Source organism: Salvelinus fontinalis, chromosome 12, assembly GCF_029448725.1.
Source record: "Salvelinus fontinalis isolate EN_2023a chromosome 12, ASM2944872v1, whole genome shotgun sequence".
Lineage (NCBI taxonomy): Eukaryota > Metazoa > Chordata > Actinopteri > Salmoniformes > Salmonidae > Salvelinus > Salvelinus fontinalis.
The window spans coordinates 55673195-55700048 of record NC_074676.1 but is presented as its reverse complement, the minus strand read 5'-3'; the positions used below and the strand labels follow the sequence as shown (position 1 = coordinate 55700048).

At 45.6% G+C, this 26854-nt stretch overlaps 1 protein-coding gene across 5 annotated transcripts in view; it reads left to right on the top strand.

Annotated features, from left to right (window-relative positions):
* Nucleotides 1-1456: 1456 nt before the first annotated feature.
* Nucleotides 1457-26854, top strand: part of tp63 (tumor protein p63) — a 125833-nt gene continuing 100435 nt past the window's right edge. For 4 of the 5 annotated variants that reach the window (XM_055941132.1, XM_055941130.1, XM_055941131.1 and 1 more), the window contains exon 1: nucleotides 1457-1682. In XM_055941132.1, coding sequence (XP_055797107.1) covers nucleotides 1627-1682 — 56 coding nt within the window. In that variant the 5' untranslated portion in view covers nucleotides 1457-1626. Of the gene's footprint in view, nucleotides 1683-17583; nucleotides 17660-26854 lie in introns of those variants that run through there. The other variant, XM_055941133.1, reaches the window with a different exon arrangement.

Genomic DNA, 26854 nt, shown 5'->3' with positions numbered 1-26854 from the left:
CTAGATAGACTACAGGCTAGATAGACTACAGGCTAGACAGACTACAGACTAGATAGACTACAGACTAGATAGACTACAGGCTAGACAGACTACAGACTAGATAGACTACAGACTAGACAGACTACATGCTAGATATACTACAGACTAGACAGACTACAGGCTAGACAGACTACAGACTAGATATACTACAGGCTAGATAGACTACAGGCTAGACAGACTACAGACTAGATAGACTACAGGCTAGGCAGACTACAGACTAGACAGACTACAGGCTAGGCAGACCACAGACTAGATAGACTACAGACTAGACTACAGGCTAGACAGACTACAGACTAGATAGACTACAGGCTAGACAGACTACAGACTAGACAGACAACAGACTAGATAGACTACAGACTAGATAGACTAGAGGCTAGACAGACTACAGACTAGATAGACTACAGACTAGATAGACTACAGACTAGATAGAAAACAGACTAGATAGACTACAGACTAGATAGACTACAGGCTAGACAGACTACAGACTAGATAGACTACAGGCTAGACAGACTACAGACTAGACAGACAACAGACTAGATAGACTACAGGCTAGACAGACTACAGGCTAGACAGACTACAGACTAGATAGACTACAGACTAGATAGACTACAGGCTAGATAGAAAACAGACTAGATAGACTACAGACTAGACAGACTACAGACTAGATAGACTACAGACTAGATAGACTAGATAGACTACACCATGGGCACCAGGGGTTTGTTAATGGCATCTCTACACTAGCCAGACTGATACCAGAGGTTTGTTTATGGCATCTCTACACTAGCCAGACTGATACCAGAGGTTTGTTAATGGCATCTCTACACTAGCCAGACTGATACCAGAGGTTTGTTAATGGCATCTCTACACTAGCCAGACTGATACCAGAGGTTTGTTAATGGCATCTCTACACTAGCCAGACTGATACCAGAGGTTTGTTTATGGCATCTCTACACTAGCCAGACTGATACCAGAGGTTTGTTAATGGCATCTCTACACTAGCCAGACTGATACCAGAGGTTTGTTAATGGCATCTCTACACTAGCCAGACTGATACCAGGCACAGTGGGGCTTGCGGTGGGCAGTATAGTGATCAGTGTGATGCAACAGACATGTCTGTCGTTTAAACCTCCAGGGAATCTGGGTGGAAATGTCAGAGCGAGGCGCGGGAGCAAATGGCACAGGGATGAGCTTCAGCTTTTCAGGATAGTGGTGAGATAGGGGCTAGAGTTAGACCTAGGGTAAATGGGTGAGGAGGGAGGGCTGTTGCTTGATATCTATATCCTAGCAACTGAGAGAGAGTGATACCCTTGTCCAACTGCTACCGGGGATTGGTCAGTGCTCTGGCGCAAACCCCGCCTCTTCGCTGGTGAGCCGAAGAAAAAATACCAAAAAATGTTAACATCCTTCAGACTGTCTTCACTGCTGTGCACTTGACCCTCCAGCACTTTAACCCAGTCCTGTATTTATTTACTCTATTATTTATCTGATTTTATTCACCTAAGTCCATGTATGATCACTAATACATGTGTTTATGTGATCTACTGACAGCTTTGAAGAGTTGACCACGAGAAGATAGAGAAATTCAGAATGAATTGTCCTTACTCCACAGCTGTGCAGTATTTCCCCGAGCTCCCCTTTCATCGGTAAGTAGCTAGCTAACAACTGGTGTGCTGTGAGTGGTGTGTTATAATAGCATTTAGCCGTGTTACTGTCACAAAAAAGAAAACAGACCACTTGAACTTTACACAATGGACATACTTATTCTCCAGGGCCTTGTGGTAGACTCGCGTCCTGTCCGGGGAATGTGCTTCTTTATCAAGCTGCAGAAACAGGAGATCCTGCTGCCTTATGGTTTGTTCTGGCTCGGACAAGGCTACTTTATTCTCCATGGTAATCCTCGACCATCAGCCATTTAAAAATAAAATGAAAACAACCCAGCAAACCGGAAACATTCACAGAACATTAGCTAAGATTTCCAATTAAATTCTGTTTAGTGTTTTATCTAACATTGGGATGATAACATCTCAAAAAACATTCAAAGAATGTATAGATATATATACTAGTTTTTTTCTTTTGGGAAATGTTTTAAATGAAATATCCTTGGAATGTTCTCTTAACGTTCACTGAAATGATGTGCGCAACATCTGTAACAACCACCAAAGAACGTTCCCCAAACGTTCTCATTAAGTTCCCACAGAATATACCAATACGATGTTGTTATAATATATTGCCGTAACAAAGTGTGAAACAACAGAAACGGGTCCTGAGAAAACATTACGGGAACGTTCTGCTAACGTTGATGGACGTGTTGGTTTAAAACCACCCGTAACAGCGAGCAGGAAATAGTCCTGCAACGTTCTCATAAAGTTATGGCGTTGCCGTTATGACATGATCGTTCCAATAACGTTCCCTAAACATTCTTCCGTAATAATGTCTGGATTAAATTTAATTGGTTATGAGAAAACGTTAGTGGAACGTTGCGCTAACATTAATGGAGAATATCACCCGAGACACCTACACAGGTATTGGATATTAATTTGAACAGTTTCTCACAGCAGGAAAATCATCATGCTGCAACAGGAAACGTGAGTTACTATGTGGATTAAAATGAATGGACATTTATGTACGGGTTGATAAATATTTGATAGAAAGTGGAAATTACAAACATCTTTTAAAACCTTGAATACAGTACAAGTGTTCATTTCATGCAGTGCAGGAACATTTCTCCTGCAATAGGATGGTCAATGAACAACCAATGGTGTGTATTGATAACAACAAAGAGCCCAGCAAACCTGGAACATTCCCAGAACATTAGCTAACATTCCCATTAAGTTCTAGTTTAGGGCTTGAACTAATATTAGTATGATAACGTCCCACAAACATTCAAAGAATGTTTTTGATCAGCCAAATATTATTTTCTAAAAATATTTTTTTGAAATGAAATATCTTTGGAATGTTCACTCAAATGCTGTTCACAACATTTGTAACAACTCTATGGTTCTCATTAGGTTGCCAGGGAGTGTATGGTTGCCAGGGAGTGTATGGTTGCCAGGGAGTGTATGGTTGCCAGGGAGTGTATGGTTGCCAGGGAGTGTATGGTTGCCAGGGAGTGTATGGTTGCCAGGGAGTGTATGGTTGCCAGGGAGTGTATGGTTGCCAGGGAGTGTATGGTTGCCAGGGAGTGTATGGTTGCCAGGGAGTGTATGGTTGCCAGGGAGTGTATGGTTGCCAGGGAGTGTATGGTTGCCAGGGAGTGTATGGTTGCCAGGGAGTGTATGGTTGCCAGGGAGTGTATGGTTGCCAGGGAGTGTATGGTTGCCAGGGAGTGTATGGTTGCCAGGGAGTGTATGGTTGCCAGGGAGTGTATGTTTGCCAGGGAGTGTATGGTTGCCAGGGAGTGTATGGTTGCCAGGGAGTGTATGGTTGCCAGGGAGTGTATGGTTGCCAGGGAGTGTATGGTTGCCAGGGAGTGTATGTTTGCCAGGGAGTGTATGGTTGCCAGGGAGTGTATGGTTGCCAGGGAGTGTATGTTTGCCAGGGAGTGTATGGTTGCCAGGGAGTGTATGGTTGCCAGGGAGTGTATGGTTGCCAGGGAGTGTATGGTTGCCAGGGAGTGTATGGTTGCCAGGGAGTGTATGTTTGCCAGGGAGTGTATGGTTGCCAGGGAGTGTATGGTTGCCAGGGAGTGTATGGTTGCCAGGGAGTGTATGGTTGCCAGGGAGTGTATGTTTGCCAGGGAGTGTATGGTTGCCAGGGAGTGTATGTTTGTCAGGGAGTGTATGGTTGCCAGGGAGTGTATGTTTGCCAGGGAGTGTATGGTTGCCAGGGAGTGTATGGTTGCCAGGGAGTGTATGGTTGCCAGGGAGTGTATGGTTGCCAGGGAGTGTATGGTTGCCAGGGAGTGTATGTTTGCCAGGGAGTGTATTAACACAATGTTGCAGTAATGTTCCTAGAACATTAGGGTATTGTCCAAACATAGCTATAGCTTTTTTTTTAAAGAAAGGTAATCAAGTAGATTTGCGATCTGCAAGCGCTGTAGGCTACTGAGTCTGCTGAGCCACCAGGATCCTACCGTTTCTAGTGGATTTCCCTTTGTACTGAAATCCTGAATTAAATTATAGTCCAAACTATGGCTATATGTTTTCTCTACATTATGCACATCTATGTACTCTTCACTGCAATCTGCCAGCCAGTCATTTTAACATGATTTCTGAAATCAAGTCTGTAGGGAAAATAAAAGTCCAAAACATCACAACTTACCAGGATATATAGAAGATTGGTAGAGTATAGTTATTTTTTCTAGATGTAGTTATCCCCTCTTTACAAAGACAAAGAACCCAACCTGACAGTCAGAGGAAAGGTCTAAACAGATTTATGTTTGTGTTAGTCACATTCCAGCGGCCCGGTGGATTAATTCCAGGGATATCACTCCAGAGCTCCCAGGTTTCAATCCCCCGCTTGCCACTTTCAACTAAATATGGTAAAACTATGTTTGTAAAATAACATTTCTAATAAATTATCATGTAATTGCAAAATAATTTCCAAAAAGTTGCTCCCACAATGAATTGTTGTATAACTAACTTCTTCATCAGTAAGATAACACTAACTCATGAGGAAAAAACCTCCTTGGACTGTTCTAAACTTAATGTGAACATAGGAATGACATTCTAAGGACGTGAGGGAATGTGAGGGAATGTTTTGTGCACCCTAATACAAACATTATCTGAATGTCAGTACAACTGGAGGGGTTTGGTGTTTTGGGAACGTATCTTTTGTGATATTGTCCAAACAATATTCCGACCAGACTGTTCCTACAACCTAATTCTGACATTCTGACATTATGAGAATATGACATTCTGACATTCTGAGAATCTGACATTCTGAGAACCTGACATTCTGACATTCTGAGAACCTGACATTCTGAGAACCTGACATTTTGTCATTCTGAGAACCTGACATTCTGACGTTCTGAGAACCTGACATTCTGACGTTCTGAGAATCTGACATTCTGAGAACCTGACATTCTGACATTCTGAGAACCTGACATTCTGAGAACCTGACATTCTGACGTTCTGAGAATCTGACATTCTGAGAACCTGACATTCTGACATTCTGAGAACCTTAACAGAACAGACTAACTGTGTTCTGGGAACATTCTTGAAATGTCAGACGAATGTTTTATACAAACATTTTATAATAATCAGCACAACTGGACAATTTTTTTGTGTTATGAGAACATTTGCCGCAACCTAACAAATGTTCCCGGGAATTTTCACAGAAGTCATTTTGGTTTGCTGGGAAGACTCTCTGGTATCAGAGTTGAATGACCGGCTCAATGTAAGAATAAAACACAGGCTACTGTCCATATGGGAGTATTATGTTATGGCAATATGGTAACTCTCTATCTTGGCATTGTGGTCCTTTGTGCGTGTTCACTGTAGCCAACCTTCTGCCATTTAAAAAATGTCTAGATAATGGAGAACGAAAGCAGATTGCTTAGGGGGATTTCATGCGTCTCAACCTTTCTCTAGCTGGGTCAGACAGAGATGGTTGGTCGACCAGGGAGAGAAGGTCTGTAAGGTGATTTCATGGGTCTCAACCTTTCTCTAGCTGGGTCAGACAGAGATGGTTGGTCGACCAGGGAGAGATGTAGGTGATTTCATGGGTCTCTGTAGGGGATTTCATGGGTCTCTGTAGGGGATTTCATGGGTCTCTGTAGGGGATTTCATGGGTCTCTGTAGGGGATTTCATGGGTCTCTGTAGGGGATTTCATGGGTCTCTGTAGGGGATTTCATGGGTCTCTGTAGGGGATTTCATGGGTCTCTGTAGGGGATTTCATGGGTCTCTGTAGGGGATTTCATGGGTCTCTGTAGGTGATTTCATGGGTCTCTGTAGGGGATTTCATGGGTCTCTGTAGGGGATTTCATGGGTCTCTGTAGGTGATTTCATGGGTCTCTGTAGGGGATTTCATGGGTCTCTGTAGGTGTACTTATCCACAGTAGAGAACTGTCTGACATGTATTAATGGAAACAAAAGCACACTGGTTTGATTTCATGGGTGAAACCCCCTGTGGGTTGTCGGACCAGACCACGGATAGTGGGTCTGTTGTCGGACCAGACCACGGATAGTGGGTCTGTTGCTAGGTAAGACATGGTTGGATAGTGGGTCTGTTGCTGGGTCAGACATGGTTGGATAGTGGGTCTGTTGCTGGGTCAGAGATGGTTGGATAGTGGGTCTGTTGCTGGGTCAGAGATGGTTGGATAGTGGGTCTGTTGCTGGGTCAGAGATGGTTGGATAGTGGGTCTGTTGCTGGGTCAGAGATGGTTGGATAGTGGGTCTGTTGCTGGGTCAGAGATGGTTGGATAGTGGGTCTGTTGCTGGGTCAGAGATGGTTGGATAGTGGGTCTGTTGCTGGGTCAGACATGGTTGGATAGTGGGTCTGTAGCTGGGTCAGAGACGGTTGGATAGTGGGTCTGTAGCTGGGTCAGAGATGGTTGGATAATGGGTCTGTTGCTGGGTCAGAGATGGTTGGATAGTGGGTCTGTTGTCGGACCAGACCACGGATAGTGGGTCTGTTGCTGGGTCAGAGATGGTTGGATAGTGGGTCTGTAGCTGGGTCAGAGGTGGTTGGATAGTGGGTCTGTTGCTGGGTCAGAGATGGTTGGATTGTGGGTCTGTTGCTGGGTCAGAGATGGTTGGATAGTGGGTCTGTTGTCGGACCAGACCACGGATAGTGGGTCTGTTGCTGGGTCAGAGATGGTTGGATAGTGGGTCTGTTGCTGGGTCAGAGATGGTTGGATAATGGGTCTGTTGCTGGGTCAGAGATGGTTGGATAATGGGTCTGTTGCTGGGTCAGAGATGGTTGGATAGTGGGTCTGTTGTCGGACCAGACCAGGGATAATGGGTCTGTTGCTGGGTCAGAGATGGTTGGATAATGGGTCTGTTGCTGGGTCAGAGATGGTTGGATAATGGGTCTGTTGCTGGGTCAGAGATGGTTGGATAATGGGTCTGTTGCTGGGTCAGAGATGGTTGGATAATGGGTCTGTTGCTGGGTCAGAGATGGTTGGATAATGGGTCTGTTGCTGGGTCAGAGATGGTTGGATAATGGGTCTGTTGCTGGGTCAGAGATGGTTGGATAATGGGTCTGTTGCTGGGTCAGACATGGTTGGATAGTGGGTCTGTTGTCGGACCAGACCAGGGATAGTGGGTCTGTAGCTGGGTCAAGTCAGGGGAGGAGGTCTGGAGTTGCATGTATCCACTGTAGAATAATTGTCTGCCCTTTACACATGGAGAAGTAAGAGGGGAACAAAAGCAGATTGGTTTAATTTCATGGTTCTCTTGGTCAGAGGTGGTTAGATTGTCCGATTAGACCAGGGATAGGGAGTCTCTTGCTGGGTCAAGCAGGGGTAGGGTGTCTATAGCTGGGTCAGAGATGAACGGATTGTCCAACTAGACAAGGGATAGGGAGTCTCTTGCTGGGTCAAGCATGGGTAGGGTGTCTATAGCTGGGTCAGAGGTGGTTAGATTGTCCGATTAGACAAGGGATAGGGAGTCTCTTGCTGGGTCAAACAAGGGTAGGGTGTCTATAGCTGGGTCAGAGATGGACGGATTGTCCAACTAGACCAGGGATAGGGAGTCTGTTGCCGGGTCAAACAGGGGTAGGGTGTCTATAGCTGGGTCAGAGACGGACGGATTGTCCGCCGTAACCAGGGATAGGGAGTCTGTTGCCGGGTCAAACAGGGGTAGGGTGTCTATAGCTGGGTCAGAGATGGACGGATTGTCCGATTAGACCAGGGATAGGGAGTCTGTTGCCGGGTCAAACAGGGGTAGGGTGTCTATAGCTGGGTCAGAGATGGACGGATTGTCCAACTAGACCAGGGATAGGGAGTCTGTTGCCGGGTCAAACAAGGGCAGGGTGTCTATAGCTGGGTCAGAGATGGTTGGATTGTCCGCCGTAACCAGGGATAGGGAGTCTGTTGCCGGGTCAAACAAGGGTAGGGTGTCTATAGCTGGGTCAGAGATGGACGGATTGTCCGATTAGACCAGGGATAGGGAGTCTGTTGCTGGGTCAAACAAGGGCAGGGTGTCTATAGCTGGGTCAGAGACGGTTGTCCGACTAAGGTGTCTGGAGGTGCAAACAGACGTTGAAACAGTTGTGTCTGGATGTTCAGCTGCCGGCCCGGTCTGGCCTGATATTTATAGGTGTGGCGTACACATGGCAACAATGCCTCCACAGGACAGGAGCGCCGAGCGCCAGGCAGAGTCTAAGGTGACAGCAGAGCAGTCTAGCAGTCACATGAAACCTGCTGCTCCTTCACCCTACTGTACATTTACATGGCTGTTGAGATGAAGGTGATGATGAGGATATACGAGCTCTGGATACGAGCTCTGAATTGATACAGTGGTATGTCTGTCTGACCATAGTGGGATATCGATACAGTGGTATGTATGTCTGACCATAGTGGGATATCGATACAGTATGTCTGACCATAGTGGGATATTGATACAGTGGTATGTCTGACCATAGTGGGATATTGATACAGTGGTATGTCTGTCTGGCCATAGTGGGATATTGATACAGTGGTATGTCTGTCTGACCATAGTGGGATATTGATACAGTGGTATGTCTGTCTGACCATAGTGGGATATCGATACAGTATGTCTGGCCATAGTGGGATATTGATACAGTATGTCTGACCATAGTGGGATATTGATACACTGGTATGTATGTCTGGCCATAGTGGGATATTGATACAGTGGTATGTATGTCTGACCATAGTGGGATATCGATACAGTGGTATGTCTGTCTGACCATAGTGGGATATCGATACAGTGGTATGTACAGTGGGGAGAACAAGTATTTGATACACTGACGATTTTGCAGGTTTTCCTACTTACAAAGCATGTAGAGGTCTGTAATTTTTTATCATAGGTACACTTTAACTGTGAGAGACGGAATCTAAAACAAAAATCCAGAAAATCACATTGTATGATTTTTAAGTTAGTAGTACTTTAAAGTATTTTTACTTAAGTACTTTACACCACTGCACTTTGTACAATACATGTAATGTTGTATTTCTGAAGAGTTAAAGAGACAAGATGTATTTTTATTTTACCTTTATTTAACTAGGCAAGTCTGTTAAGTAAGAACAAATTCTTATTTTCAATGACGGCCTACCGGGGAACAGTGGGTTAACTGCCTTGTTCAGGGGCAGAACGACACATTTTTACCTTGTCAGCTCGGGGATTCAATCTTGTAACCTTTCGGTTACTAGTCCAATGCTCTAACCACTAGGCTACCTGCCTCTCTAACCACTAGGCTACCTGCCTCTCTAACCACTAGGCTACCTGCCTCTCTAACCACTAGGCTACCTGCCTCTCCTCTAACCACTAGGCTACCTGCCTCCTCTGACCACTAGGCTACCTGCCTCCTCTAACCACTAGGCTACCTGCCTCCTCTAACCACTAGGCTACCTGCCTCCTCTAACCACTAGGCTACCTGCCTCCTCTAACCACTAGGCTACCTGCCTTTCTAACCACTAGGCTACCTGCCTCTCTAACCACTAGGCTACCTGCCCCTCTAACCACTAGGCTACCTGCCTCTCTAACCACTAGGCTACCTACCTCTAACCACTAGGCTACCTGCCTCCTCTAACCACTAGACTACCTGCCTCTCTAACCACTAGACTACCTGCCTCTCTAACCACTAGACTACCTGCCTCTCTAACCACTAGGCTACCTGCCTCTCTAACCACTAGGCTACCTGCCTCTCTAACCACTAGGCTACCTGCCTCTCTAACCACTAGGCTACCTGCCTCTCTAACCACTAGGCTACCTGCCTCTCTAACCACTAGGCTACCTGCCTCTCTAACCACTAGACTACCCGCCTCTCTAACTGCTAGGCTACACGCCTCTCTAACCATTAGGCTACCTGCCTCCTCTAACCACTAGGCTACCTGCCTCTCTAACCACTAGGCTACCTGCCTCTCTAACCACTAGGCTACCTGCCTCTCTAACCACTAGGCTACCTGCCTCTCTAACCACTAGGCTACCTGCCTCTCTAACCACTAGGCTACCTGCCTCCTCCAACCACTAGGCTACCTGCCGCTCTAACCACTAGGCTACCTGCTGGTTCCTGGCCCAATGCTCTAACCACTAGGCTACCTGCCTCTCTAACCACTAGGCTACCTACCTCTCTAACCACTAGGCTACCTGCCTCCTCTAACCACTAGGCTACCTGCCGCCCCAAAGATAATCAAATCTTAAAAAGTAGTAAATATATATACAATGAAGTGTCATCCCTCTCTCTCTCTCTCTCTCCCTCGCTCTCTTTATCTCTCTATACAAGTGTCTTCAGAAAGTATTCAGACCCCTTGACTTTTTCCACATTTTTTGTTACTTTACCGCCTTATTCTAAAATGTATTCAATTATTTTTCCCTCTCATCAATCTACACACAATACCCCATAATGATAGAAATAATGTCTAAATATGTCTCTAACATAGATGATAAGTGAACGTCTAAGGAGGGTGACATCCTCTCCTCCTACTAGAACGTTCCTTTCCAAGAGAGAAGTCTGTGTGTTGATAGGAAATCTAAAAAAACAACATGTTTTACTTTACTTTAAGATACGGGGATATAATACGAGAAAATACTGGGTGTTTAAAAAATTTAAAAAACTTGGCTGAAGTGGTACCTTTTAAACAAGTGGGGTGTAAGGGGAGCAGTCAGATAAGCTAGCTAGCTGTTGGTTAAAACTGACAACCGTACAAAGGTGAGGTTGACCTTTAACCCTAAGCCTGGTTTACAAACACAACCGGGAACCTTGTGTGTACTGAAAGCATTTCTTTAGCTGTATGAAGGACATTGGCTGGAGAAAACAGTCTGAAACTCATGCTAATTTACCTAAAAGGTACAATATTTACTTAGCATAGATGTATAACAACCTCAATACATTTGTTTGGGAAAGTTTAAAAATGATATAATATATTTATGTATTTTATAAAGACACTTTAGGAAACAATCTCATCAAGGTTAAACATTTTGGACTGAGATTCTCATTTCGAATGTCCCTCTCCTTTTTTACCATTCAACTACCTGGTTTGAGACCCGTTACTTGGTTTGAGACCCTTTACCTGGTTTGAGACCCGTTACCTGGTTCGAGACTCTTTACTTGGTTTGAGACCCTTTACCTGGTTTGAGACCCGTTACCTGGTTTGAGACCCTTTACTTGGTTTGAGACCCTTTACTTGGTTTGAGACCCTTTACTTGGTTTGAGACCCTTTACCTGGTTTGAGACCCGTTACCTGGTTTGTGACCCTTTACCTGGTTTGAGACCCTTTACTTGGTTTGAGACCCTTTACTTGGTTTGAGACCCTTTACTTGGTTTGAGACCCGTTACCTGGTTTGAGACCCTTTACTTGGTTTGAGACCCTTTACTTGGTCTGAGACCCTTTACCTGGTTTGAGACCCTTCACTTGGTCCGAGACCCTTGAACACAGTAAAAGCATGCAGCAAAGAGCAGGAGACACCTTCGGGCAGTCTAGTGTTGAGCAGTCATGTCCCTCTTTTAGCCTGGTTGATGAATGAGAGGGGGGTGAGAGGGAGGGGGGGGGGGGGGTGAGAGAGGGGGATGAGAGGGAGAGGGGATGAGAGAGAGGGGGGGGGTGGGAGAGAGGGAGGGGGATGAGAGGGAGAGGGGATGAGAGGGGGGTAAGAGAGAGGGGGGGTGGGAGAGAGGGAGGGGGATGAGAGGGAGGGGGATGAGAGTGGGGGGGGTGAGAGGGAGGGGAGGGAGATGAGAGTGAGGGGGGATGAGAGGGGGGTAAGAGAGAGGGGGGGTGGGAGAGAGGGAGGGGGATGAGAGGGAGGGGGATGAGAGAGAGGGGGATGAGAGAGAGAGGGGATGAGAGGGGGGTAAGAGAGAGGGGGGGTGGGAGAGAGGGAGGGGGATGAGAGAGAGGGGGATGAGAGAGAGGGGGATGAGAGGGAGGGGGGTGAGAGGGAGGGGGATGAGAGAGAGGGGGGTGAGAGGGAGGGGATGAGAGAGAGGGGGATGAGAGAGGGGGGGATGAGAGAGGGGGGGATGAGAGGGGGGTAAGAGAGAGGGGGGGTGGGAGAGAGGGAGGGGGATGAGAGGGAGGGGGATGAGAGGGAGGGGATGAGAGAGAGGGGGATGAGAGAGAGGGGGATGAGAGGGAGGGGGATGAGAGAGAGGGGGGTGAGAGGGAGGGGGATGAGAGGGAGGGGATGAGAGAGAGGGGGATGAGAGAGAGGGGGATGAGAGGGAGGGGGATGAGAGAGAGGGGGGTGAGAGGGAGGGGGATGAGAGAGGGGGATGAGAGAGGGAGGGGCAGAGAGGCTGAGGGGCTGAGCGTAAGAAAGGCTGAGGTCTTTGAAGGTGTGATTAATGATGACACAGGAGAAGCCCCCGGATCGGCTGGTCTGTTTGTTTTGATTGCATTTTCATCGGTGGATGTGACCGACTTGGCGAGAGACAATAGCTCAGCTCTGTTTAGTGGTGACCTCTGCCCCACTGCTCAGTCTTCACTCTGGACTGCTGAGGGGCCCAGGGGCTGGAGGGGCCCGGGCCTAGCTGTCTGTCTGTCTTCAGGTGAGGGGCTGGAGGGGGCCGGCCTAGCTGTCTGTCTGTCTTCAGGTGAGGGGCTGGAGGGGCCCAGCCTGTCTGCCTGTCTGTCTGTCTGTCTGTAGGGTCATGCTGAACAGCCTTCCCCTCAGGGCAAAAAGACTGACTGACTAAATAACTCTCTGAGTAACCAGTGTCTGTATTCTGTTTCCACATTTCCTATTGCTGACAACACCTACTCACTAAGTCACATTCCAGGTATGTGTAAATGTACTTCTGATTCTGAAAAGACTAAACTCTTCTGTAAACACCCAACAACAGCCTAGCCTTGAAAAAATGTAATTACAAAACTGTCCGTACCTATTAGTCTACACCAGACACAAGTTAAACACACTGCATGGAATCATGGATCCTTGGGAATATTTAACACACTGCAATAACTTCAAAAAGTTGAAAGTGGCACGGCAACCAAATCCCTGCTAACAAAACATGACATTTAATTTAACATTTCATTCAACTCCCTCTGCTGACTCACCCAGTAATAACCCACCCACTTCAGTTCACACCTTCATTCAGACGACCTCACTAGAGAGACAGTTCAGTTCACACCTTCATTCAGGAAATTACTATCTCCTCCCTGACCACGCCGCACGCCACCCACCACAATCAACAACCTGGTCGGATCCCAAATGGAACACGATTTCCTATGGGCCCTTGTTAAAAGTAGTGCACTACTGTCAACTGACTTCTCCAGTCTCATAGACTTGTATCATTAACAGTCTCTCCATCCATGTTCAGTGGGCCTTCTCTCTCTCCATCCATGTTCAGTGGGCCTTCTCTCTCCATCCATGTTCAGTGGGCCTTCTCTCTCTCCATCCATGTTCAGTGGGCCTTCTCTCTCCATCCATGTTCAGTGGGCCTTCTCTCTCCATCCATGTTCAGTGGGCCTTCTCTCTCTCCATGTTCAGTGGGCCTTCTCTCTCCATCCATGTTCAGTGGGCCTTCTCTCTCTCCATGTTCAGTGGGCCTTCTCTCTCTCCATGTTCAGTGGGCCTTCTCTCTCTCCATGTTCAGTGGGCCTTCTCTCTCTCCATGTTCAGTGGGCCTTCTCTCTCCGTCCATGTTCAGTGGGCCTTCTCTCTCTCCATGTTCAGTGGGCCTTCTCTCTCCGTCCATGTTCAGTGGGCCTTCTCTCTCTCCATCCATGTTCAGTGGGCCTTCTCTCTCCATCCATGTTCAGTGGGCCTTCTCTCCATCCATGTTCAGTGGGCCTTCTCTCTCTCCATGTTCAGTGGGCCTTCTCTCTCCATCCATGTTCAGTGGGCCTTCTCTCTCTCCATGTTCAGTGGGCCTTCTCTCTCTCCATGTTCAGTGGGCCTTCTCTCTCTCCATGTTCAGTGGGCCTTCTCTCTCTCCATGTTCAGTGGGCCTTCTCTCTCTCCATGTTCAGTGGGCCTTCTCTCTCTCCATGTTCAGTGGGCCTTCTCTCTCCATCCATGTTCAGTGGGCCTTCTCTCTCTCCATGTTCAGTGGGCCTTCTCTCTCTCCATGTTCAGTGGGCCTTCTCTCTCTCCATGTTCAGTGGGCCTTCTCTCTCCATCCATGTTCAGTGGGCCTTCTCTCCGTCCATGTTCAGTGGGCCTTCTCTCTCTCCATGTTCAGTGGGCCTTCTCTCTCCATCCATGTTCAGTGGGCCTTCTCTCTCTCCATGTTCAGTGGGCCTTCTCTCTCTCTCCATGTTCAGTGGGCCTTCCCTCTCTCCATGTTCAGTGGGCCTTCTCTCTCCATCCATGTTCAGTGGGCCTTCTCTCTCTCCATGTTCAGTGGGCCTTCTCTCTCCGTCCATGTTCAGTGGGCCTTCTCTCTCTCCATGTTCAGTGGGCCTTCTCTCTCTCCATGTTCAGTGGGCCTTCTCTCTCCGTCCATGTTCAGTGGGCATTCTCTCTCTCCATGTTCAGTGGGCCTTCTCTCCGTCCATGTTCAGTGGGCCTTCTCTCCGTCCATGTTCAGTGGGCTTTCTCTCTCTCCATGTTCAGTGGGCCTTCTCTCCGTCCATGTTCAGTGGGCCTTCTCTCCGTCCATGTTCAGTGGGCCTTCTCTCTCCGTCCATGTTCAGTGGGCCTTCTCTCTCCGTCCATGTTCAGTGGGCCTTCTCTCCGTCCATGTTCAGTGGAGCTTCTCTCTGTCCATGTTCAGTGGACCTTCTCTCTGTCCATGTTCAGTGGGCCTTCTCTCTCTCCATGTTCAGTGGGCCTTCTCTCCGTCCATGTTCAGTGGGCCTTCTCTCTCTCCATGTTCAGTGGGCCTTCTCTCTCTCCATGTTCAGTGGGCCTTCTCTCTCTCCATGTTCAGTGGGCCTTCTCTCCGTCCATGTTCAGTGGGCCTTCTCTCTCTCCATGTTCAGTGGGCCTTCTCTCTCTCCATGTTCAGTGGGCCTTCTCTCTCTCCATGTTCAGTGGGCCTTCTCTCTCCATGTTCAGTGGGCCTTCTCTCTCTCCATGTTCAGTGGGCCTTCTCTCCGTCCATGTTCAGTGGGCCTTCTCTCCGTCCATGTTCAGTGGGCCTTCTCTCCGTCCATGTTCAGTGGGCCTTCTCTCCGTCCATGTTCAGTGGGCCTTCTCTCTCTCCATGTTCAGTGGGCCTTCTCTCCGTCCATGTTCAGTGGGCCTTCTCTCTCTCCATGTTCAGTGGGCCTTCTCTCCGTCCATGTTCAGTGGGCCTTCTCTCTCTCCATGTTCAGTGGGCCTTCTCTCCGTCCATGTTCAGTGGGCCTTCTCTCAGGCCGGTGATGTCATGTACACGACTGGCCTCTGGTCTTGGCAATGCATGTAAACACTGATACCTGATATAAAGGTACTCAGAACCTGCTACTACATGTATTACAACATGTTCTCACTGGGTGGAAATATTTACAATATTGATATTGTAATGGCACATTAATAAGCAGAAAACCCAATCCCTTAACACAGGGACCCATCCTGTGATGTAAGCCTGAATGGACAGATGTTAGTCCTCTACAACAAAGGAGAGACGTGATAAGCCTGAAGAGACAGCTGTTAGTCCTCTACAACAAAGGAGAGACATGATAAGCCTGAAGAGACAGCTGCTAGTCCTCTACAACAAAGGAGAGACATGATGAGCCTGAAGGGACAGCTGTTAGTCCTCTACAACAAAGGAGAGACATGATAAGCCTGAAGAGACAGTTGTTAGTCCTCTACAACAAAGGAGAGACATGATAAGCCTGAAGGGACAGCTGTTAGTCCTCTACAACAAAGGAGAGACGTGATACGAAGGCTAAAGGGATTTACAGCAGCTTGCGAAAGTATTCACCCCCCTTGGAATTTTTCCTATTTTGTTGCCTTACAACCTGGAAATAAAATATATTTTTTGTGGGGGTTTGTACTATTTGATTTACACAACATGCCTACCACTTTGAATATTTTTTATTGTGAATGCAAACAAGAAATAAGACAAAAAAATTGAAAACTTGAGCGTGCATAACTATTCACCCCCCCAAAATCAATACTTTGTAGAGCCACCTTTCACAGCAATTACAGCTGCAAGTCTCTTGGGGTATGTCTCCATAAGCTTGGCACATCTAGCCACTGGGATTTATGCCCATTCTTCAAGGCAAAACTGCTCCAACTCCTTCAAGTTGGATGGGTTCCGCTGGTGTACAGCAATCTTTAAGTCATACCACAGATTCTCAATTGGATTGAGGTCTGGGCTTTAAATAGGCCATTCCAATACATTAAAATGTTTCCCTTTAAACCACTCGAGTGTTGCTTTAGAAGTATGCTTAGGGTCATTGCCCTGTTGGAAGATGAACCTCCGTCCCAGTTTCAAATCTCTGGAAGACTGAAACAGGTTTCCCTCAAGAATGTCCCTGTATTTAGCGCTATCCATCATTCCTTCAATTCTGACGTTTCCCAGTCCCTGCCGATGACAAACATCCCCACAGCATGATGCCGCCACCACCATGCTTCACTGTGGGGATGGTGACCTCGGGATGATGAGAGGTGTTGGGTTTGTGCCAGACATAGCGTTTTCCTTGATGGCCAAAAGCTCAATTTTAGTCTCCTCTGACCAGAGTACCTTCTTCCATATGTCTTTTGGCGAACACCAAAAGTGTTTGCTTATTTTTTTCTTTAAGCAATGGCTTTTTTTCTGGCCACTTTTCTGTAAAGCCCAGCTCTGTGTAGTTTATGGCTTCAAGTGGTCCTTCACCTTTATTTAACCAGGTAGGCCAGTTGAGAACAAGTTCTCATTTACAACTGCGACCTGGCCAAGATAAAGCAAAACAGTGCGACAAAAAACAACACAGAGTTACACATGGAATAAACAAAAGTACAGTCAATAACACCATAGAAAAATTGACATACTGTGTGTGCAAATGGAGTTAGGAGGTAAGGCAATACATAGGTCATAGTAGTGAACCTGCCAAGAGTACCCCACTGAAGTACCCCTGAGTACCCCTAAAGTACCCCGGAGTACCCCCGAAGTACCCCTGAAGTACCCCCAAAGTACCCTCAGAGCACCCCTGGAGTACCCTCTCATGTGCATTTTACTAGTAGGCCTATGGTTTCATAAGTTTTCTCAGGTACCCCATGTGGACAGGCCAAGTACCCCCAAGCTTCCTAGTACCCCTGGTAGGAACCGCCTTAAAGTATCTAGCTAGTATTAGTGTACCAAGTTTGATACTTGTATCATAAAGTGGAATGAGCTCGGGTATATTTGGTTCTAATGCGGCGGGACTATGTACACCAAGGGCCACAATTTTTAATTAATTAATGAATACATGTTTGATGTCAAATATTTAGCAACCTAATCTAAACATGTTTTGTTTTTACATAAAGTTTAGACCTAAAAATCTACAAGGGGCCTCTTCAAATAATCTGTCTCAGTGTTTTGTTTGTTATTGTTGACAGGTGCATAAAGTTTGAATTGAATTGAATCTCAGAAAGCAGCGCTGAAAGTTTTATGCATGCATTGCGAACCCAGTTTGTAGATAATATCATCTCTGCAAATTGTAAAGTAAGTGTATTTTTCACTATTACAATATCTATTTCGTTGAAGCATGTTTTAATTTTGTGTGAATGTGCGCGAGGCAAATAGTGTAAAAGTACGTCATGCATGACTTGCTATCTGTCTGGCAGTCAATGTTTCTGTTTATACATAACTAACGTTAAATAGTTTATTACAATTACAGTGAAGTTACATTTTGTATTAACGTTAGCTAGCTAATGTTGATTAATAACGTATAACGTGTTTAATGTGATGCGTTTTACTGTAGGCCTGCAAATATTTAGGTGATGTGCATTGTTCGTCACGCTGTATAAAGTCAATGTGTAAACTCCCCCACCACTAGCTGGAAGCAGCTCTGATTTCACCTGCAGCTGGTCTTTAGGAGAAGCAGCCGTGCGCCGCCAATGTCTACAGCTAGTTCAGCGTGTATAATAAAGCATGTAGCCTAGGCCTACCTGCTCAAACACAAAAGACTGAATGTCCTGCGTAAAATACAAGAGGATTTAGTTTTCTTCTGTATACAATAGGTAAGTGGAAAAGTGAGGGGGGGGGGTGTCTTTTCACTCAGCGTGCACATCCAACTGACCTGCTAGCATGTCTCCGTATTGGTCCCAAATAGCATCACATTCCCTACGTAGTGCACATCGTTTGACAGGGGGGGGGGACCATAAGGCTCTGGTCAAAAGTAGTGCACTGCATAGGGAATAGGGTGCCATTCGGGACTCGTGTTCCAGGCTGCGTCTCTCTGCCAAATCACTAATCTATTGACTACACAGTGGGTTGAAAGAAGCGTTTCTACATTATGACAGGCTTGGCAGCGCCTTGTTGTCCTAGTAATGGAACTGGAGCGTATGTTCCCCCTGCCTTGCACAGCACCACACCTCTGTAGCCCATAAGGAGGGGGAGGAGGAGGAGGACTGCCAAGCCAGGTTTATGGGAAAAGGGAGATGTACTTTGAACACGGCAAAGTTAGCTAGAAGATATTACAATTGACTCAGACCTGTAGCCTGAAGAAATGGGCTAAAACGGAGAGACAGCAGGATTGTCAGTTCATATTAAATGGATAGAACAATAGGGCTAGGCCTAGATGCTGGATGAGGTTCCTGTGTGTCGCAATAGCTTTGCACTGGCACACCTCATTTTTAAAGGAGTGATTTACAGGAAGTGGCCTATTCAGTGGTTATGTTTACAGCCAGTCAAATGCTTGGACTAGTTACTGTCTGCAGAAGAGCGTTGAATCCCCCTTCCTCATTAGTGGCTCAGACCGGATGTTAATGGGACAAAGACAGTAGAAATGTCAGCTGATTTTTAATTGGATAAATGACAGGTCTAGATGATGTTGTCATGGATAAATGACAGGCCTAGATGATGTTGTCATGGATAAATGACAGGCCTAGATGAGGTTGTCATGGATAAATGGCAGGCCTAGAAGCTGGATGAGGTTGTCATGGATAAATGACAGGCCTAGATGAGGTTGTCATGGATAAATGACAGGCCTAGATGAGGTTGTCATGGATAAATGACAGGCCTAGATGATGTTGTCATAGATACATGACAGGCCTAGATGATGTTGTCATAGATACATGACAGGCCTAGATGCTGGATGATGTTGTCATGGATAAATGACAGGCCTAGATGAGGTTGCCATGGATAAATGACAGGCCTAGATGAGGTTGTCATGGATAAATGACAGGTCTAGATGCTGGATGAGGTTGTCATGGATAAATGACAGGCCTAGATGTTGGATGAGGTTGTCATGGATACATGACAGGCCTAGATGATGTTGTCATGGATAAATGACAGGCCTAGATGATGGATGAGGTTGTCATGGATAAATGACAGGCCTAGATGATGTTGTCATAGATACATGACAGGCCTAGATGTTGGATGAGGTTGTCATGGATAAATGACAGGCCTAGATGAGGTTGTTATGGATAAATGACAGGCCTAGATGAGGTTGTCATGGATAAATGACAGGCCTAGATGAGGTTGTCATGGATAAATGACAGGTCTAGATGCTGGATGAGGTTGTCATGGATAAATGACAGGCCTAGATGTTGGATGAGGTTGTCATGGATACATGACAGGCCTAGATGATGTTGTCATGGATAAATGACAGGCCTAGATGATGGATGAGGTTGTCATGGATAAATGACAGGCCTAGATGATGTTGTCATAGATACATGACGGGCCTAGATGTTGGATGAGGTTGTCATGGATAAATGACAGGCCTAGATGAGGTTGTTATGGATAAATGACAGGCCTAGATGAGGTTGTCATGGATAAATGACAGGCCTAGATGAGGTTGTCATGGATAAATGACAGGCCTAGATGAGGTTGTCATGGATAAATGACAGGTCTAGATGAGGTTGTCATGGATAAATGACAGGCCTAGATGATGTTGTCATGGATAAATGACAGGCCTAGATGATGTTGTCATGGATAAATGACAGGTCTAGATGATGTTGTCATGGATAAATGACAGGCCTAGATGAGGTTGTCATGGATAAATGACAGGCCTAGATGATGTTGTCATGGATAAATGACAGGCCTAGATGCTGGATGAGGTTGTCATGGATAAATGACAGGCCTAGATGTTGGATGAGGTTGTCATGGATAAATGACAGGCCTAGATGAGGTTGTTATGGATAAATGACAGGCCTAGATGAGGTTGTCATGGATAAATGACAGGCCTAGATGAGGTTGTCATGGATAAATGACAGGCCTAGATGAGGTTGTCATGGATAAATGACAGGTCTAGATGAGGTTGTCATGGATAAATGACAGGCCTAGATGATGTTGTCATGGATAAATGACAGGCCTAGATGATGTTGTCATGGATAAATGACAGGTCTAGATGATGTTGTCATGGATAAATGACAGGCCTAGATGAGGTTGTCATGGATAAATGACAGGCCTAGATGAGGTTGTCATGGATAAATGACAGGCCTAGATGATGTTGTCATGGATAAATGACAGGTCTAGATGCTGGATGAGGTTGTCATGGATAAATGACAGGCCTAGATGTTGGATGAGGTTGTCATGGATAAATGACAGGCCTAGATGATGTTGTCATGGATAAATGACAGGCCTAGATGATGGATGAGGTTGTCATGGATAAATGACAGGCCTAGATGATGTTGTCATAGATACATGACAGGCCCAGATGTTGGATGAGGTTGTTATGGATAAATGACAGGTCTAGATGCTGGATGAGGTTGTCATGGATAAATGACAGGCCTAGATGAGGTTGTCATGGATAAATGACAGGTCTAGATGAGGTTGTCATGGATAAATGACAGGTCTAGATGATGTTGTCATAGATACATGACAGGCCTAGATGCTGGATGAGGTTGTCATGGATAAATGACAGGCCTAGATGCTGGATGAGGTTGTCATGGATAAATGACAGGCCTAGATGAGGTTGCCATGGATAAATGACAGGCCTAGATGAGGTTGCCATGGATAAATGACAGGCCTAGATGATGTTGTCATAGATACATGACAGGCCTAGATGCTGGATGAGGTTGTCATGGATAAATGACAGGCCTAGATGCTGGATGAGGTTGTCATGGATAAATGACAGGCCTAGATGCTGGCCCCACAGAGACCCAGGACAGCAACACAATTAAACCCAACCAAATCATGATAAAACAAAAAAGATAATTACTTGACACATTGGAAATAATAAAAAATGAACAAACTAGAATGCTATTTGTTCCTAAACAGAGAGTACACAGTGGCAGAATACCTGACCACTGTGACTGACTCAAACTTAAGGAAAGCTTTGACTATGTACAGACTCAGTGAGCATAGCCTTGCTATTGAGAGAGGCCGCCGTAGGCAAACCTGTCTCTCAAGAGAAGACAGGCTATGTGCACACTGCCCACAACATGAGGTGGAAACTGAGCGTCACTTCCTAACCTCCTGCCAAATGTATGACCATATTAGAGACATATATTTCCCTCTGATTACACAGATACACAAAGAGTTCGAAAGCAAATCCAATTTTGATAAACTCCCATATCTACTGGGTGAAATACCACAGTGTTCCATCACAGCAGCAAGATGTGTGACCTGTTGTCACAAGAAAAGGGCAACCACTGAAGAACAAACATTATTGTAAATACAACCTATATTTCTGCTTATTTATTTTCCCTTTTGTACTTTAACTATTTGCACATCATGACAACACTGTATATAGACATAATATGACATTTGAAATGTCTCTATTCCTTTGGAACTTTTACAAGTGTAATATTTACTGTACATTTTTGTTGTTTATTTAACTTTTGTTTATTATCTTCCTCACTTGCTTTGGCAATGTTAACATATGTTTCCCATACCAATAAAGCCCCTTGAATTGAATTGAGAGAGAATTCAAGTAGCGGAGTAAACTATAAAATGGACGTTACACACACAGCGTTATCATTCAGCAAATATTGAACCTAGTTCAGTGCAGAAATGTGGTAATTAACTACAATAACCATAATCCATTGCAGAGATTTGGAAGCCCTTCAGGAACACAGGCACCTCAGATTTGTCCTGTAAAACAATGTTTTTTCTCTGTAATACTACTAGCCACTAAGCTGGCATGGTTGGTAGACTTTAGAAAAGCAAGCAACTAAATGTCCTGAATAAGACTCCCTCCTTTCAATGAAGCATATTTAGTTTATTTTCAAAAATAACCATCAGTCAGGAAGAGAGCGCTCAAGAGGTATGCTGAGATATGCAGATAAATATACATATTATGCAGCATAATGATTATGATAATGATATTATGATTATGATTTACTAATAATCTCATTGAATTAAAAACGAAGTAATATACACAACTGAAATATTTTAGTAATTATTATCAATGTTTTGGCAATTGAATGTTCACTATTTTTGGCTATGGAATTCCCATAAAAAATCTCGAATCATTTTTAAAAAATTTCATTATTTAATAATGGATTTAATGTTTTGTTTAAAAATAAATAAAAAATAAATGCATTATTTATTTTTAACTAATGAAACTGAACCGACCTCAAAAAGCACAAATCACTCAGTACTGCATACAGAGACACAATGTGTTTAAGATTCTTCATAGCTGTAGTTCAACCCCCCCCCCCCCCCTCCACTGCCCGCCCCCAGGGTCTAGTTTCCAAACCCCAAATGCCCCACTTGGTACACACACACACACACTCTCCACATACACACTCTCCACACACACACTCTCCACACACACACACAAACACACACACACACACACACACTCTACACACACACACACACACACACACACACACACACACACACACACACACACACACACACACACACACACACACACACACACACACTGTGGTTGTATGTCCGGTTTAGAGTACAGTACGATAGCCCTGCTCAGATGATGTGCTTCATTACAAAATGCCTGACTGTGTTGTTGAATAGGTATTCATATCTTCTGCCCCCCTACACACAACGGAATGTTGGGGAATTCCACCCTCCACCCGGGCCCTCAAATAGTGGCAGCTTCAGATCCCCCCCCTGCCCACAAACACACACACACAGCCCCCTGTCAAACCCCCGTACAGCTGTACACATGCCAGGCGTTTGGGAATCTCAGTGCTGTGGTATCATATACACCGTGCGGGGGATTTCCGACTGGCTGTGTGTTCGGCTCACACACAGATGACAGCAGCAGCGGCGTGTGCCTGGCTGCCACTTGAACAATGGAACTCTCTTTGACACTGCTGCGCCAGACTGCTCCAGGCGGCTCCAGACGGCTCCAGACTGCTCCAGACTGCTCCAGACGGCTCCAGACGGCTCCAGGCTGCTCCAGGCTGCTCCAGACTGCTCCAGACTGCTCCAGGCTGCTCCAGACGGCTCCAGGTTGCTCCAGGCTGCTCCAGGCTGCTCCAGACGGCTCCAGGCTGCTCCAGGCTGCTCCAGGCTGCTCCAGGCTGCTCCAGGCTGCTCCAGGCGGCTCCAGGCTGCTCCAGGCTGCTCCAGACGGCTCCAGGCTGCTCCAGACTGCTCCAGACTGCTCCAGGATGCTCCAGACGGATCCAGGCTGCTCCAGGCTGCTCCAGGCTGCTCCAGACTGCTCCAGGCGGCTCCAGACTGCTCCAGGCTGCTCCAGGTTGCTCCAGGTTGCTCCAGGCTGCTCCAGGCTGCTCCAGACGGCTCCAGGTTGCTCCAGGCGGCTCCAGGCTGCTCCAGGTTGCTCCAGACGGCTCCAGACGGCTCCAGGCTGCTCCAGGCTGCTCCAGGCGGCTCCAGGCGGCTCCAGGCGGCTCCAGGCGGCTCCAGGCTGCTCCAGGCTGCTCCAGGCTGCTCCAGGCTGCTGTAATGTTACAGAGGGGAGCAGGTCAATGTAGTCCAACCTACCTCACTTACTCACTGACTGACTCCATCTCTTCTTCTTCTTCCCCTGTCTCTCTGAACGAGCTGTTCAGCACACATTATTCACCTTGTAGATGGACAACATGATCCTCAACGGAGCTCTTCACGTCTTCTTCTGGATGTCTTTATGCTACGATATTTATACCTCCCTTTTATAAATGCATACTTTAAAATCCAGCTTTTTACAACCTTTCTGCTGTTAACCATCCACGGCTATAGGCTCTGCTTCTACCTCGCCCAGTATGAAATGACTAGGAGGTTACACGGGCCATCCGTTGAATAAGCACAGTTAGTTACTGTGTGGTAGTTAGTTACTGTGTGGTAGTTAGTTACTGTGTGGTAGTTAGTTATTGTGTGGTAGTTAGTTATTCTGTGGTAGTTAGTTACTGTGCGGTAGTTAGTTACTGTGTGGTAGTTAGTTACTGTGTGGTAGTTAGTTAGTGTGTGGTAGTTAGTGTGTGGTAGTTAGTTAGTGTGTGGTAGTTAGTTATTGTGTGGTAGTTAGTTAGTGTGTGGTAGTTAGTTAGTGTGTGGTAGTTAGTTATTGTGTGGTAGTTAGTTAGTGTGTGGTAGTTAGTTATTGTGTGGTAGTTAGTTAGTGTGTGGTAGTTAGTTAGTGTGTGGTAGTTAGTTAGTGTGTGGTAGTTAGTTATTGTGTGGTAGTTAGTTATTGTGTGGTAGTTAGTTATTGTGTGGTAGTTAGTTATTGTGTGGTAGTTAGTTACTGTGTGGTAGTTAGTTATTGTGTGGTAGTTAGTTAGTGTGTGGTAGTTAGTTAGTGTGTGGTAGTTAGTTAGTGTGTGGTAGTTAGTTATTGTGTGGTAGTTAGTTATTGTGTGGTAGTTAGTTATTGTGTGGTAGTTAGTTATTGTGTGGTAGTTAGTTAGTGTGTGGTAGTTAGTTAGTGTGTGGTAGTTAGTTACTGTGTGGTAGTTAGTTACTGTGTGGTAGTTAGTTACTGTGTACCCCTCCTCTCTTCCTGCAGGTTTAGAGACCTGACCTCCCGCCTGTCCTGAGAGTTATTTTTTTGCATCCTAGAACTTGTTCACCATCTTCCTTTAAAAAAAAAAATAGTGAACCAACATATATTTTCAGCACTTTTATTTCCCTGATCAAAACTCGTTGTCTCACGCTCTCTCTGCAGCAGACTTATAGTGAGCAATATGTTTGGAACGTTAAATCACATGATCAAATCACAACACAAGTAGAATCGTGATAATTGTGAGAGTATCGGCACCTCAGTATGGTGTTAATATCGTGAGGTCCCTGGTAATTCTGGTGTTCCTGTCTCTTCCTGCAGGTTGAGAGACCCGTCTTCCCATTTGTCCTTGGTAGTTATGGTTATGCTAGTTAGTTACGGTAGTTAGTTGTTGTTACTAGTTAGTGATGTTGTATTTCTCTCTTCCTGCAGGTATAGGGACCCATCCTCCCACCTGTCCTGGACAGGGAGTTATGGAAATTAGTTACAGGAAACTTTCACACTTTAACAACCAAAACCAGATATAAAGTATGTAGAAAAGATAATGGACCTATATATATATATATATATATATATATATATATATATATATATATATATATATATATATATATATATATATATCTTTTTTTTTTAAATAATATAATCTTTGAGAACTAACAGTCACCTAAAATATAAGCATAGAAGAATAGATTTTTATGTTTGAGCAAAAGAACAGCGTTAATCGTGGCAAAATGCTTAGAATTGCAGTACATTTGCTTTTAAAACTGCAGCATTTTCTCTCGGCAAAAAATGTGTAGAATTGTTGGAAATTACGCTGAACAAAAAAATATAAACGCAACATGTAACAATTTCAGAGTTCATATGTGGAAATTAGTCCATTTTAAAATCAATTCATTAGGCCCTAATCTATGGATTTCACATGACTGGTAATACAGATATGCATCTGTTGGAGGAATTATCTAAGTGAGTCTAGTAGAGGAATGCTATCCGACGTTAGCGATTGATTTCATAAACCTTATTTCTAAGGTTACATATATTAATATGGGATATTTTCAGCTCTTTACCGAGTAGCTGATCAGAGATAGACATAATATGGGAAAGAGCAAACAAAGCAAGAGAAGAAAATAAACATTCAGTAGTCCATTGATCAATTGGGGGTGTGTGTGTGTGTGTGTGTGCTGCGGGGTTGAAGCTTCGAACCCATAGGCTCTCATCCCTTCTGGGAGGGAGGGGGGACAATGAGCCTGTCATAGTGGATGTAAGCAATGTCCCCATGGGCTTTCCTCTTCTGGCGCACAGCTTCAGGATAGTCCTCGTTGAGCCAGATGTGCGTTCCTCTCATGGTCTTGTCTCTTTCGTTGAACCTCATGAACTTGTCCAATATCGACCTGGGCCTGTCACTTGGGCCGGTGGTGGGTTTTCCAGTCCTGTGGGGACTCCACCTCAGTATTCCTATGGTCCATCTTCAGTTTCTCCGTGATCATTTCCCTCACTTTGTCCTCAGACTCCAAGTCTCGTGGAGATTCTGCAATTCCGTCCACAACCATGTTGTTCCGCCTTGACTGTCCCTCGAGATGATCTGATTTATCTGTCATTGTTATCATGGATTCACGTACAGAACTGATGTCCTCTCTCAATGACTTACAGATTGCTGTCATCTTGCCGTTCTCCTGTTTTAACTCACCGAGCTGACCCTGGGAGAACTGGAGACTGTTCTTCAGGTCCTGGACCTCTCTGGTCAGGTCGTCCATTCTTTTATTAGTAGAATCCACCAGTATTGTTCTTCAGGTCCTGGACCTCTCTGGTCAGGTCGTCCATTCTTTTATTAGTAG